Consider the following 16,096-nt stretch of genomic DNA (forward strand, 5'->3'; position numbering starts at 1 on the left):
CTAATTATCTTGTCTTTGCAGTCTATTCAATTGAATATAAGTTGAAAAGGATTTGCAAATCATTGTATTCTGTTTTTATTTAAGATTTACACAACGTGCCAACTTCACTCGTTTTGGGTTTTGTACATGTACAAAGTCTCCGAACAGACGCGTACTACAAAGGATCCACTAACAAACGTGTCTGGATCATTCAATTTACTGTGTCGTGAGTCTAATTTAATGAACTATTCTGACCACTTGATGTCGCCAAAAACAAACTAAAAGCATAAATCTGTCATAACATTGGTGTTTTCATACCTACCATTGTTCTCTGAGCAATTTTACTTGATCAAACCTTTTCTAACATTCTACACTACACAATATTAAAAGTAGGTATGATCTGTGTTGATGTCAGGTATTTGCCAATAATCTCAAGGCTCCAGTATCTGTATCAGTACACCCTTATTCAATGGTACTTTAAAATCCACGGTTCACTGAGACCGTAGTACGTGGACTGCAGACTGGCGAGGGAACACTTTGTCTTAGTTTCAGTTCAAGTCTGGTCTGTACAGAAAGAAATCCAACGATTGTCGGATTGTCTGCGTTCTAAAATGTGTCGAGGTACCAACATAGCACTAAACACCCCAGTGGCTAGCACAGGAAACTAACCAGCCCTAATTTCCCTCACTGGACTATAGGTATAGTTCGAGTTATCTAGGTCGACGCCATTGTCAATGTTGTTTTGTACCTTTTCTAGGCTCTTGCCATGAGTAGCCAGATACTGGTGGAGAAGTCCTTGCTTGGTTGGAAGGAAGTGGAGTACGAGGTGGTGAGAGATGTGGCAGATAATTGTGTCACCGTGTGCAATATGGAGAACTTCGACCCCCTGGGCATTCATACAGGTGCCCAAACATCTTGTCTCGTTGTTTCATTTTGCTTTATTCATTATTTTATGATTATAGCAGTTGATTTTTATTTTTTATCTTTTTATTAGGTATTTGGAACCTCGATTTGTGAACTTAGTCGGTTCTTGAACAGTGTTGGTAAATAGGAAAGTTTGTATATTGAATACAATTTTCTCCAAAAGAAGCAATGTAAATATGAATAAGTCCATCAAAAGTCCATCTTTTACACAAAGCGCTATACAGTACCAAATATGAACCCTTGGGGAGACGTGAGACCTTTGTGGGTCTTTTTATTGCCTTTAAAGATGGCATCATGGAACAGAATGTTAATTTCAAAGGTTAGCGGGATGAAATATGGCCACGGGAGTTCATCTCAAAATATGCATTCTTTAAGTAATTTTTTTAGCACAAGCTATTGAGTGAGTATACATTGGAGTTCCCTGGGACCCTTTTGTCCCACATTGACTCCCTTTTATAATAGCCCTTTTTCAACATACTTTAAACCTGTTTTAAAATGCATTTTCTATGAAAACCAAATGAATCCAAGCATTTCCCTTTGAAATACATGCAAATCCTATTAAAGGTGTAATTTGACCCCTCAACCACTAGATGCCGCCAGAGTACCATATATATTTATATTTGACGCATAGTTGTTTTGAATCTACCAACAACTTATATGTAATAAAAACGATGCTGGTGAGTTGGTCGTGACATAAGAGTTGCAGTGTTTCCCCCAGAAAATGTGTGTGACTCTCCAGGGGGAGCGGACCGGGAAGGGGGTGGGTGGGTGTAAGGATCGGTGTAACTCGGCCTGTCGCCATCACGTCTCCACCTCGTCGCTGCCACCACAGCCTGGGGGGGCAATAGACTACAGAATGTGGTGACGTAGGCTGGCTTCGTCGCGTGAAGAAGCCTACAACTTTTGATTGTGTTTTCCGCTCCGTTTGCTGAATGGCGATATACGATATATATCTCTATTTTTTTCCGTAAAGTAAAAACAAAACAGTCCTAGTTACCTGAGATAATAAAATAATGACTTACAAAGTCAAATTAATGACTTACTATAAGTAAGCGTTTGAAAAAATGAGTTAAAAGTGGGGCCACATGCTGACATATGCTCAACTCATCATGCTTAATTTATTACAGCATTTGGGAAGCCTTTAGTTGATTTTTATTATGTAAATGTTATATTGTTATCAACATGTGATAGCAGGGACCCTGCCATTCAAAACTAAGCTGCTACATTACTAATGATTAATGTAACTATAGCTGAAAAAAATAGTGAAATAGGAGAGACTATTCATCCATGAACACCATGGAGTTCATGTAGGCTTTATGATGCAGTTACATTATTATATCAACTATCAGAGACAGCTTCAGGAAACTCTTCATTTAACATAATGTCCTTTTTTGCGGCTTCAACACAGCTCAATCAACACAGAAAAAGGTACAGTTAAATAACTTAGTTGTTAACTGTAGGTCAATAATGCTTGTCTTTCTCTCAGACAGACGGGGCTTTGCTGTCCGTAACACACGCACGCACGCACACACACCACACAGTGAGCTAACGTTACGCTAAAAGCTAATTAGCCTTCACCTCAAGGACTGCGAGCGAGCTGAGCTGCCGCTTATGTTTCTAGAACGTCAACGGGCTCATAGTGATGTTACTCGTCGTTGACTTGGAAGTGTTTATTATAATTTGGGGAGAGCCCGCTGCCTTATGCTCACCTGTTTGCTCAATCCACCGAAGGAGCACTGACTCCATGCGCTCTGAATGCGCACTGCTGATTGGCTGTTACCGCTTTGCGTGTAACCAATCAGATGATTCTGTGGGTGGGACAATGCTGGATGCTGCAGAGACGTAGAGGCAGAACTAAGCAGAGCAGCTTGTTAAGACTTTAGTTTAGGCGGTGGCTCTTCGTTGTTAAGGCGGCCGCCTTAACAACAAAGCGCTGCGGGAAACCCTGAGTTGTGTGGATGTGGTTATAAAAATATTGTGTGTGCACGAATATAGCATAGTTTGTCTTTTTGCTATGAAAAAACATTTTCTTTGACACAAAGTGAATAAAAAAACTAAAAAAAAAACGTTATATTTATGTATTGTTCTGAAGTTGATCTAAGGTTTTAAGCGTTTGACTTTTAGGGCTGAAACCATTTGGGTCCCTGTGATCTAAATTATTCACCACATTTGGAGGTTGCCGAAGTGTTAAATGAACATCACAAAGGCAGCTTCGACAACGCTGTGGATACTTCTTAAACGTTTCAAACTACACATACGGAGTTGGCAAAACTAGAAAAATGTTGTAAAAAAAAAAAAAAAAGTCTAAAAACACCTATAAAGCACACAAAATATCCCTTTGCACAGTAGCTAATGACAGCACTGCTCTGCTAACTGAAAAAGCACCGGAGATCAATCAGGCCACCACCATGGATGTGCTGCTGGGCACAAAATGGCTGCACTGCAGGCACAATGAGTGAATGAGTTGTTCGTACACCAAAGCATATTTTTATCCTCTGGTTCGTTAACTGAAAAGTTTGTGTCATGATGGCTTAGTACAGTGGTTCTCAACCTTTTTTCAGTGATGTACCCACTGTGAATTTTTTTTTGATTCAAGAACCCCCTAATCAGAGCAAAGCATTTTTGGTTGAAAAAAAGAGATAAAGAAGTAAAATACAGCACTATGTCATCAGTTTCTGATTTATTAAATTGTATAACCGTGCAAAATATTGCTAATTTGTAGTGGTCATTCTTGAACTATTTGGAAAAAAAATAGGTTTTTATTTATATTTATACAGGATTTTTTAATTGTTGCTATTTTTAGAATATTAAAAAAAATCTCATGTACCCCTTGGCATACCTTCAAGTACCCCCAGGGGTACACATACCCCCATTTGAGAACCACAGGGTTAGTAAATTGAGGTTCCACTGTATTTAAAATCAATAATATACTTTTTAAAATAGTCTTAACTTTTCTTCATTCCATGCCACTTTTTTTTAACCGTGAAAATGTTACTGGCCTCTTCTTCAGGTGACTCTATCGTGGTGGCACCAAGCCAGACGTTGTCCAACGAGGAGTACCACATGCTTCGTGAAACCGCTATCAAAGTGGTTCGTCATCTTGGCATCGTAGGCGAGTGCAACATCCAGTATGCTCTCCACCCGTCATCCCAGGAGTACTGCATCATTGAGGTCAACGCCCGCCTCTCGCGAAGCTCAGCCCTTGCGTCCAAAGCCACCGGGTAAGAACCGACGTACATGTCACTGACGGGCCTTGAGGATGAAATTAAACACCACAGCACACTAGGGTTGTAACAATACCAATATTTTAGTACCGGTACTAAAATGTATTTTGATACTTTTCTAAATAAAGGGGACCCCAAAAATGGCATTATTGGCTTAATTTTAACAAAAAATCTTACAGTACATTAAACGTGTTTATTATTGTAATCCAAGAACAATTTAGTCCTTAAATAAAATAGTGAACATACGAGACAACTTGTCTTTTAGTAGTAAGTAAACAAACAAAGACTCCCAATTAGTCTGCTGACGTATGCAGTAACATATTGTGTCATTTATACACCTATTATTTTGTCAACATTATGAGGGACAAACTGTAAAAATTTATTATTAATCTACTTGTTCATTTACTGTTAATATCTGCTTATTTTCTGTTTTAACATGTTCTATCTACACTTCTGTTAAAATGTAATACCGTATTTTTCGGATTATAAGTCGCTCCAGAGTATAAATTGCACCGGCCGAAAATGCATAATAAAGAAGGAAAAAACCATATAAGTCGCATATTTTGGAGACATTTATTTGATAAAAGCCAACACCAAGAATAGACATTTGGAAGGCAATTTAAAATAAATAAAGAATAGTGAACAACAGGCTGAATAAGTGTACGTTATATGAGGCATAAATAATCAACTGGTATGTTAACGTAACATATTATGGTAAGAGTCATTCAAATAACTATAACATATAGAACATGCTATACGTTTACCGTTCCTCGAGCTGTGGCCACCTAGCTTTTAGCCCGTGATTAGCTTTTTTAGTTTTCTTCACTTCAATAAGAGTAGCCTCCGCTTTTCGCCAGTCCCTTACAACTTTCTCGCTTACTCCAAACTTTCTTTCTGCTGCTCGATTGCCGTTTTCTGGTGCATATTTCACTACTTCCAGCTTTTAACCTGCAGTATGTGATTCCCTTTTCGGTGCCATTTTTGTTCAGCCCTTCTCAGTTTTTATAAGTTACCGCCAATGTTGAAATGATCAATTTTTTTAGGTACGGAAGTAGTAGCAGGTAGCATCTTTTTTTTCACAATGCACTTCTGCCATGACCCGCCCCCTGCCAAATTTTTATTGGTTGACGTTAGAGATGTAATATCGGAAATTATCGGGATCGTTTTTTTATCGGTATAGTTTTTATTTTTTTAATTTTTATTTTTAATTTTTTTAAATCAACATAAAAAACTCAAGATACACTTACAATTAGTGCACCAACCCAAAAAACCTTCCTCCCCCATTTACACTCATTCACACAAAAGGGTTGTTTCTTTCTGTTATTAATATTCTGCTTCCTACATTATATATCAATATATATCAATACAGTCTGCAGGGATACAGTCCGTAAGCACACATGATTGTGCGTGCTGCTGGTCTACTAATAGTACTAACCTTTAACACTTAATTTTACTCATTTTCATTAATTACTAGTTTCTATGTAACTGTTTTTATATTGTTTTACTTTCTTTTTTATTCAAGAAAATGTTTTTAATGTATTTATTTTATTTGATTAATTTTTATTAAAAGTACCTTATCTTCACCATACTTGGTTGTCCAAATTAGGCATAATGTGTTAATTCCACGACTGTATATATCGGTTGATATCGGTAATTAAAGAGTTGGGCGATATCGGCAAAAAGCCATTATCGGACATCCCTACAAGGACCGCCAAAATTAGTAGGACAAAACGGCGCTCGCCAAATACTCGAATCAGTGAAGCATGTTTAATATAAACAGTGTGCTTTGTAACAATTAGGGAGGCTTGTGTCATGTTTGTCCTCCTACATAAACCATATTAAAACAAAAAATAATTTTTTTTCCCCTCATCTTTTTCCATTTTTCATACATTTTTTAAAAAGCTCCAGAGAGCCACTAGGGCGGCACTAAAGAGCCGCATGCGGCTCTAGAGCCGCGGGTTGCCGACCCCTGCTATAGCATACTTGCCAACCCTCCCGAATTTTCCGGGAGACTCCCCAAATTCAGTGCCTCACCCGAAAACCTCCCGGGATAAATATTCTCCCGAAAATCTCCCGATTTTCAGCCGGAGCTGGAGGCCACGCCCCCTCCAGCTCCATGCGGACCTGAGTGAGGACAGCCTTTTTTCAAGACGGGAGGACAACAGGGTGACAAGAACTAAATCATCCAGACTAGAGATAAATTGTATTATTATGTTTATCTTACCTAAAAATAAATATATTTATTAATTAAAAAATAAAATAAAAATAAATGTTTACTATATTTTGCTAAAAAAATCAAAATTAATTGTATTTGTATTTTTTCTGACTCCTTATTACATCCAGCCATTTCAAACATATTTGAAATAATTAATTTTAAATTATCATAACAATTCATTTAAAATGACATGCATATATATATATATATATATATATATATATATATATATATATATATATATATATATATATATATCTATATATCTACATCCTGAAAATATGCAAACAAAACTGTGTTTAGATAATTGATACTTCAAACTTGCATAAATAAATCTTAAGGAATATAACATAACTTGGCTTCTGAGAGCTTCAAAATGTAATGAATAAAATGCAAAAGTTGTTGATAAACAAGCAATTATTTTAATAATTAAATATGGTCATTTTAAATGAATTATTATAATTTAAAATTAATTATTTCAAATATGTTTATATTTGAAATAATATATATATATATATAATATATATATATATATATATATATATATATATATATATATATATATATGTGTGTATGAAATACTTGGTGAATTCTAGCTGTCAATATACTCCTCCCCTCTTAACCACGCCCCCCACCTCCCGAAATCGGAGGTCGGCAAGTATGGCTATAGTCGTACCGGTATACCGTACAACCCTACTCCACACAAATGACTATTTTTGATTCCTAATCTAATGATACGTTGCTCAATGTCTCACAGATATCCATTGGCGTTTGTGGCTGCTAAGCTCGCTTTGGGGATCCCCTTACCTGACATCAACAATTCTGTGTGCGAGAAGACCACCGCCTGCTTTGAGCCCAGTTTAGACTACATCGTCACCAAGATCCCCCGCTGGGACCTGGACCGATTTCAAGGCATGTCCAGTGAAATAGGTAGTGCCATGAAGAGCGTCGGAGAGGTGATGAGTATGAATGACTAATTTGTACCCGGGATCGGGACGTGTCACATACTTTGCTGAGATTAAATATATCCGTCGAATGGATTCAGGTGATGGCGGTGGGACGTACTTTTGAGGAGAGCATGCAGAAGGCCCTGAGGATGTGCCATCCATCGGTGGATGGCTTTGTGCCTCGGCTGCCTCTCAAAAAAGCCTGGGAAAACACTGGCTGCCTGCAACAGGAGCTGGCTGTGCCATCGAGCACCCGCATTTTCTCCATTGCCAAGGTGTGATCATCTTTCACATTTTTACTGAGAACCTCAGAAACTGACTGCAATTTTTCTCCCTATCACTCCCATTGGCTTCCTGATGGACTGGACTCTCACATTATCATGAATGTAATACCGTAGATTCCGGACTATGAGCTGTTACTTTTTTCCTACGCTGCTTATAAAACGGTTTGGCTAATATTCACATTTGTCTTCGCTGACGTCCATAGTGCACATCGTAAACAAATAAGTAAACACATGCAAATATACTGAAATAGTAAGGGTGTAACGGTCATACTTGCCAACCCTCCCGAATTTTCCGGGAGACTCCCGAAATTCAGCGCTTCTCCCGAAAACCTCCCGGGACAAATATTCTCCCGAAAATCTCCCGATTTTCAGCCGGAGCTGGAGGCCACGCCCCCTCCAGCTCCATGATGACCTGAGTGAGGACAGCCTTTTTTCATGACGGGAGGACAACAGGGTGACAAGAGATAAATCATCCAGACTAGAGATAAACTGTATTATTATGTTTATCTTACCTAAAAATAAATATATTTATTAATTAAAAAAAAAAAAAATAAATAAATGTTTACTATATTTTGCTAAAAACATCAAAATTAATTGTATTTTTATTTGTATTTTTTCTGACTCCTTATTACATCCAGCCATAGAATTATACATTAAAATAAACATATTTGAAATAATTAATTTTAAATTATCATAATAATTCATTTAAAATGACCATATTTAATTATTAAAAGAATTGCTTGTTTATCAACAACTTTAGCATTTTATTCATTACATTTTGAAGCTCTCAGAAGCCAAGTTATGTTATATTCCTTAATATTTATTTATGCAAGTTTGAAGTATCAATTATCTAAACAGTTTTGTTTGCATATTTTCAGGATATATATATATATGTATATATATATATATATATATATATATATATATATATGAAATACTTGACTTGGTGAATTCTAGCTGTCAATATACTCCTCCCCTCTTAACCACGCCCCCAATCACGCCCCACCCCCGACCACGCCCCCCACCTCCCGAAATTGGAGGTCTCAAGGTTGGCAAGTATGGTAACGGTACACAAAAATTTCGGTTCGGTACGTACCTCGGTTTAGAGGTCACGGTTCGGTTCATTTTCGGTACAGTAAGAAAACAACAAAATATAAATGTTTTTGGTTATTTATTTACCAAATTTGTAAACGATGGCATAACATACATATACACACAGGGTCCATTGCCAGGGTTAATGTGGTCAACATATATAAAATAAAAACTAAATAAGTCTCAGAATGGTTTTTAACAAAACTTTTCTACATATAAAGTGCTTTTTTTGATTGATTGATTGAGACTTTTATTAGTAGATTGCACAGTACAGTACATATTCCGTACAATTGACCACTAAATGGTAACACCCCAATAAGTTTTTCAACTTGTTTAAGTCGGCGTCCACGTTAATCAACATTAAACTGCCTCAAGTTGTTGGTCAGATTAAATAAAATGACAAAACTTTTCTTCTACATTTAAAAAGTGCAATATTAAACAGTTTCAAGTCAACTCAGCCTCAGATTAACTTTTCTTCCCCCCCCCCAGCCTGGCTAACTTGGCAGTAAGAGGATATATGGTCTCCGTGTTCTTCCACCATAGAAGTGGGTCAAAATCTACAAACCCCGTTTCCATATGAGTTGGGAAATTGTGTTAGATTTAAATATAAACAGAATACAATGATTTGCAAATCCTTTTCAACCCATATTCAATTGAATGCACTACAAAGACAATATATTTGATGTTCAAACTCATAAACTTTATTTTTTTTTTGCAAATAATAATTAACTTAGAATTTCATGGCTGCAACACGTGCCAAAATAGTTGGGAAAGGGCATGTTCACCACTGTTACATCACCTTTTCTTTTAACACAACGATTGGGAACTGAGGAAACTAATTGTTGAAGCTTTGAAAGTGGAATTCTTTCCTATTGTTTTATTTAGAGCTTCAGTCGTTCAACAGTAATATTTTACGCTTCATAATGCGCCACACATTTTCGATGGGAGACAGGTCTGGACTGCAGGCGGGCCAGGAAAGTACTCGCACTCTTTTTTTTCTTCTTTTTTTTTACGAAGCCACGCTGTTGTATATACGTGTGTGTGTGTGTGTGTGTGTGTAATGTGTGTATGTATATATATATATATATATGTATATGTGTCGTGTTTGTAAAGCCCTTTGATCACTTGTGATTAAGGGCTATACAAATACTTTGTCATTGATTGATTGCATGAAAAAACATTGACTGCATATGCCCATGAACCATTATTCTCAATATGTGTTTTGGATTTTGCTTCACAAAATGTGCTACCGTTGAATTCCGCAAGAGTGGTGCTCATTGTTTTGTTTCAGTTTTTGTTCAGTGTCTTGTTACTTGAACAAGCACCCACTCCGATGTTCTGTTGAAGCCTCAGAAACGGAGCTGGGTATCTGCCCTTGCAACAAGGAGAATGAATGATGACTAGATTTATGATGAATTATAAATGTACTGCATCATCTGTTTCATGTTTCTCCCCCGAAGGCCCTCCACTGTGGTATGGGCGTAGATCAGATCCACCAGCTGACAGCCATTGACAAGTGGTTCCTGCACAAACTCCAGAAAATCACGCAGCTGGAGCAGCACCTTGCAAACTACAAGAGGTAATTCCCATCTACAATTCATGTTTGTAGGAACACAATTTTTTGCTTCCAAAGACAAATTATCAGTTTCAGTTCAACCTTGTCACTAACAGGAAGGTGATAGGGCTTGTCAAGTTATAGTCGTTCTGCAACCTTCAGCAGTGTTTATTTTAGAGGGGACCTATTGTGCAAAACCAACTTTTCCTACCCGATGCTACCTGCTTTTGTGTATTTGGGGTCTGCATAAGTGCCGACAATTTGAAATCAAACCGTGGAGGCATTGCGGAGATATTTGTAAAATGTTCTTGCCTTCTTTCATACTTCCTCTGCCCTGCGACGTCCTTATATGGTAAAAATTTTACCCCAAGTGCTTTGCGCCAGTCCGCCATTTTTAACTTACCGGTACAGTATGTAGGAGCGTGTGTAGTCCACATAAAATCCAATGAAGAAAAATGCTCTGTTTTTGTTTGCCTTAACCAGAGCACAAGTCATTACACAAACTTTCAGCCTCATCTGAAGAAAGTGCCGTACTTTTGACTTTTAGGATTTTCGGCAATGTGCCTTCAGCTGTGAAGAAGTCGCTCCGAGGGTGTGCAAAACCATTTCGCAGAATCCTGCTCCACAAACCTGCGCAATTTAAAGATGGACTTTATAAAAAAAAAAAACTATTTATGGCAGTGGAGGAGACTATCAAAACGATAAGTAATAGTAGGTTAGAAATGTGGTAATGATAGTTTAGCAGTGTTAGCTCAGTTTGTTGTGTAGCCAGCTTAACTTTTGTTGTATATTTGTTGGTAATGTGATGGGTGATGAGCCAAGAAGACGCCAACCAGGAATCGTCAAACAAAAAGCTTGATTTGTTTCGAGCCTCAGACTGGAACTGCAGCTTCCAGGAGAAAGAGTATGGGCCTGATTACTCTTCTGATGTCCTCTCGAAACACTTGTCCTTAAATACCTTGTACACGAAGACCCCCACTCTTCGTAACTCTAGCCTTGGAGCCGGCCGGTCTGGACAATGCCCGATTTCTTGCTTGGCCAGTAAATCTATTTCCTCTGATCGGTTTGAGTCGGGTGACCTCCGACCCCTATCTACCCCTACTTGTGAGGGCTTCCTACCAGATGTTGCTAATGTCTTTACACTTCCTTCTAAAATCCAAACCTGCATTCCTGTAGGATTCCAATTTCCTGAGGGCAGAGGCCACCACTCTCTGGAGAGCTTGTGATGGACATGTGCACTTTTGAAGCTATCTAAGGGCATGTTTCCTTTGTAAAATAATCCTCTAAAGGATTCCGTGACCAAATACAAACACATCCTAGCTCACAATCCTATAAGAAAACGGTACACGGAATAATTTACTACTCCTTCTAATGCAATGGTTCTCAAACTTCTTTCTCCAAGTACCACCTTAGAAAACACTTGGCTCTCCAAGTACCACCATAACGACCAACATTAAAATACAGAAGCATAGTCGACCTAAGTATTCATTTAAAACAAGGCAGAGGTTTTATTTATTACTTTTGGCCACTTTAATATTATGCACCCTTTGAACAGTAACACTGTTTGAATACAGGAAAATAAAACACTGTACCTAAATAATGGATCAAATAACATTACCGTACTAGTACTGTGTGTGTGTGTGTGTGTGTTTGTGTATATCTGTGTGTGTGTATATATATATATATATATATATATATATATATGTATATATATATATATATGTATATATATACACACACACATATATACATTATATATGTATATGTATATATGTATGTATATATATATATATATATATGTGTATATGTATATGTGTGTATGTATATATATATATATATATATATATATATATTTATTTATTATAGCCAAAAGTATTTGGCCACTCATCCAAGTTATCAGAATCAGGTGTCCTAATCACTTGGCCCGGTCACAAGTGTATAAAATCGAGCACTTAGAAATGGAGACTGTTTCTACAAACATTTGTGTTGTGAAAGAATGGGCCGCTCTCAGTGATTTCCAGCGTGGAACTGTCATAGGATGCCACCTGTGCAACAAATCCAGTTGTGAAGTTTCCTCCCTCCCTAAATATTCCAAAGTTGGCTTTATTATAAGAAAATGGAAGAGTTTGGGAACAACAGCAACTCAGCCAACTCTGTTGCTACAGAGCGCCAAACTTCATGTGACCTTCCAATTAGCCCACGTACAGTACGCAGAGAGCTTCATGGAATAGGTTTCCATGGCCGAGCAGCTGCATCTAAGCCATACATCACCAAGTCCAATGCAAAGCGTGGGATGCAGTGGTGTAAAAGCACGTCGCCACTGGACTCTAGAGCAGTGGAGACGCCTTCTCTGGACTGATGAATTACGCGTTTCTATCTGACAATCTGATGGACCAGTCTGGATTTGGAGGTTGCCAGGAGAACGCTACATTTCGGACTGCATTGTGCCAAGTGTGAAATTTGGTGAAGGAGGAATTATGGTGTGGGGTTGTTTTTCAGGAGTTGGGCTTGGCTCCTTAGTTCCAGTGAAAGGAACTTTGAATGCTCCAGGATACCAAAATATTTTGGACAATTCCATGCTCCCAACCTTGTGGGAACAGTTTGGAACTGGCTACTTTATATGTGAGTCAAGGCAGGTAGCCAAATACTTTTGGCAATATATATGTATGTATATTATTAATTTAGTTAGAGTGTATTTGTTTTAGCACTGAGTAATTGTATGTAGATTTTTTTAATTTTTGAGTCCCTTCTTTAGCAGTATATTTGATTAGTATTTATTTCAGTATTTATTTAAATCAGCCTGACCTAAGCCTTGATGATTATCTTTGCGATCAACTAGGGCTGGGCGATATGGCCTTTTTTTAATATCTCGATATTTTTAGGCCATATCGCGATACACCATATATATCTGGATATTTTGCCTTAGCCTTGAATGAACACTTGATGCATATAATCACAGCAGTATGATGATTCTATGTGTCTACATTAAAACATTCTTCTTCATACTGCATTAATATATGCTACTTTTTAACTTTCATGCAGAGGGAAATCACAACTAAGTCAATTTAGCAAAACTGTATTTATTAAACAGTTATTGAGCAGTGGCACAAACGTTCATGTCATTTCAAAACAGAAAGTGCAAGATTGTCATTTTAAAACAAGCTATAAGTGCACATTTGTGCATGATGTCACACAAGATATTTCAATACGTGTCACATAAAAATGAGCTGCATATCAAATAGTATATGTCCTACGGTGTTGATGTGGAAATAGTTGCTTCTGCATTTAGTTGGTGTGGCACCGAACGGAGATGTTGACATGATGTAAAGACATATTCCCGCTTGAAGCCAAACCACCCTCAGACGATGGACCCCGTGCTGTTTTTCTTGGGAATTAATTATTCCTCCATTTGTTACCAGATTCGCACCTTCTTTCTCTCGTATTAACACTCAAACCACACCGTTAGCTGTTAGCATCACAGCTAACGTTACCATGTCGCTACCTGTCTGGGAGCGTGTGACGTTGCTCACCTGACAGTATGTGACGTATGTAAGATGGTGCGCTTCTTTTAAGTCTCTGTGAGAAGGAGAGACAGGAAAGGGTGAGAAACGCATGCAGTTTAATGCCCCGCAGCTAAAAGCAACTGCGTGAGAACTTATACTCCAATATCACGATATAGTCATTTTCTATATCGCACAGAAACAAACCCGCGATATATCGAGTACCGTATTTTTCCGAATATAAGTCGCAGTTTTTTTCATAGTTTGGCCAGGGGTGCGACTTATACTCAGGAGCGACTTATGTGTGAAATTATTAAAGGGGAACATTATCACAATTTGGGTTAAAACCATTAAAAATCAGTTCCCAGTGGCTTATTTTATTTTTCGAAGTTTTTTTCAAAATCTTACCCATCACGCAATATCCCTAAAATAAGCTTCAAAGTGCCTGATTTTAACCATCGTTATATACACCCGTCCATTTTCCTGTGACGTCACATAGTGATGCCAACACAAACAAACATGGCGCACAGAACAGCAAGCTATAGCGACATTAGCTCGGATTCAGACTTGGATTTCAGCGGCTTAAGCGATTCAACAGATTACGCATGTATTGAAACGGATGGTTGTAGTGTGGAGGCAGGTAGCGAAAACGAAATTGAAGAAGAAACTGAAGCTATTGAGCCATATCGGCTTGAATCGTATGCAAGCGAAAACGACACGACAGCCAGCGACACGGGAGAAAGCGAGGACGAATTCGGCAATCGCCTTCTAACCAACGATTGGTATGTGTTTGTTTGGCATTAAAGGAAACTAACAACTATGAACTAGGTTTACAGCATATGAAATACATTTGGCAACAACATGCACTTTGAGAGTGCAGACAGCCCAATTTTCATCAATTAATATATTCTGTAGACATACCCTCATCCGCTCTCGTTTCCTGAAAGCTGATATGTCCAGTTTTGGAGTTGATGTCAGCAGGCCAGGGAAGCTAGAGTCGATATTCTTCTCTTGATCATCTTCGGTGGCATAAGGGACGGTGTGAGCAAAGACATCCAGGGGGTTTAGCTCGCTCGTCTGCGGGAACAAACTGCCGCCATTGCTTGCCGTGCTACCGAGGTCCTTTGTCCCTGAATTGCTCACACACTCCGGCAGATTCAATGGGGGTCTGGCGGCAGATTTCTTTGACTTTATCGTTGGAAATGCATCTGCTTTGAGTGTCGCAGGATATCCACACATTCTTGCCATCTCTGTCGTAGCATAGCTTTCGTCGGTAAAGTGTGCGGAACAAACGTCCAAATTCTTGCCACTTTCGCATCTTTGGGCCACTGGTGCAACTAGAATCCGTCCCTGTTCGTGTTGTTACGCCCTCCGACAACACAACGACGAGGCATGATGTCTCCAAGGTACGGAAAACAGTCGAAAAAACGGAAAATAACAGAGATGATTTGACTCGGTGTTTGTAATGTGTTTGAGAAAATCAAATCAAATCAAATCAACTTTATTTATAATGGCGGATAAGCTTCGAGAGCGAATAATAGAAAGGCGTTTAATTCGCCAAAATTCACCCATTTAGAGTTCGGAAATCGGTTAAAAAAATATATGGTCTTTTTTCTGCAACGCTTACATAGGTCTGGTGATAATGTTCCCCTTTAACACATTACCGTAAAATATCAAATATTATTTATCTCATTCACGTAAGAGACTAGACGTATAAGATTTCATGGGATTTAGCGATTAGGAGTGACAGATTGTTTGGTAAACGTATAGCATGTTCTATATGTTATAGTTATTTGAATGACTCTTACCATAATATGTTACGTTAACATACCAGTTGGTTATTTATGCCTCCTATAACGTACACTTATTCAGCCTGTTGTTCACTATTCTTTATTTTAAATTGCCTTTCAAATGTCTATTCTTGGTGTTGGGTTTTATCAAATAAATTTCCCCCAAAAATGCGACTTATATATGTTTTTTTCCTTCTTTATTATGCATTTTCGGCCGGTGCGACTTATACTCCGGAGCGACTTATACTCCGAAAAATATGGTATATCGATATATCGCCCAGCCTTACGATAAACACATGTTTGCATATCATTTGACAAAGTTGTTAAACTGTACGAAGGTTAGAAAAATGTATTGGATATGATTAAACTCGAGAGGAAGATTACTAATTCAGCGTTGATATTTGAGGTGGCCCAGGACCCCTCTGTAGTAGAAACGTTGGGTTAAGAACCCCTACAGTAGACCACAAGGCTTTTTTTTTTTTTTTTTAAATGTAGGAAAAAATCAATATGACCCCTTTTAGGATTCAGGTGATAATCCTGACCCTGTGTAAATGACAAAGTCCAAAAATTTTTTAAAATAGTGCAT

At 38.0% G+C, this 16,096-nt stretch overlaps 1 protein-coding gene across 1 annotated transcript in view; it reads left to right on the forward strand.

Annotated features, from left to right (window-relative positions):
- cps1 (carbamoyl-phosphate synthase 1, mitochondrial) overlaps positions 1-16,096 on the forward strand; it is a 177,174-nt gene that overhangs the window by 58,601 nt on the left and 102,477 nt on the right. The window contains exons 17-21 of the mRNA XM_061971724.2: positions 737-881; positions 3,914-4,124; positions 7,100-7,298; positions 7,388-7,564; positions 10,126-10,244. Of these exons, the coding sequence (XP_061827708.1) occupies positions 737-881; positions 3,914-4,124; positions 7,100-7,298; positions 7,388-7,564; positions 10,126-10,244 (851 nt within the window). The remainder of the gene's footprint in view (positions 1-736; positions 882-3,913; positions 4,125-7,099; positions 7,299-7,387; positions 7,565-10,125; positions 10,245-16,096) is intronic.

This window comes from Nerophis lumbriciformis, linkage group LG13 (genome assembly GCF_033978685.3).
Source record: "Nerophis lumbriciformis linkage group LG13, RoL_Nlum_v2.1, whole genome shotgun sequence".
In the NCBI taxonomy this organism is placed as follows: Eukaryota; Metazoa; Chordata; class Actinopteri; order Syngnathiformes; family Syngnathidae; genus Nerophis; species Nerophis lumbriciformis.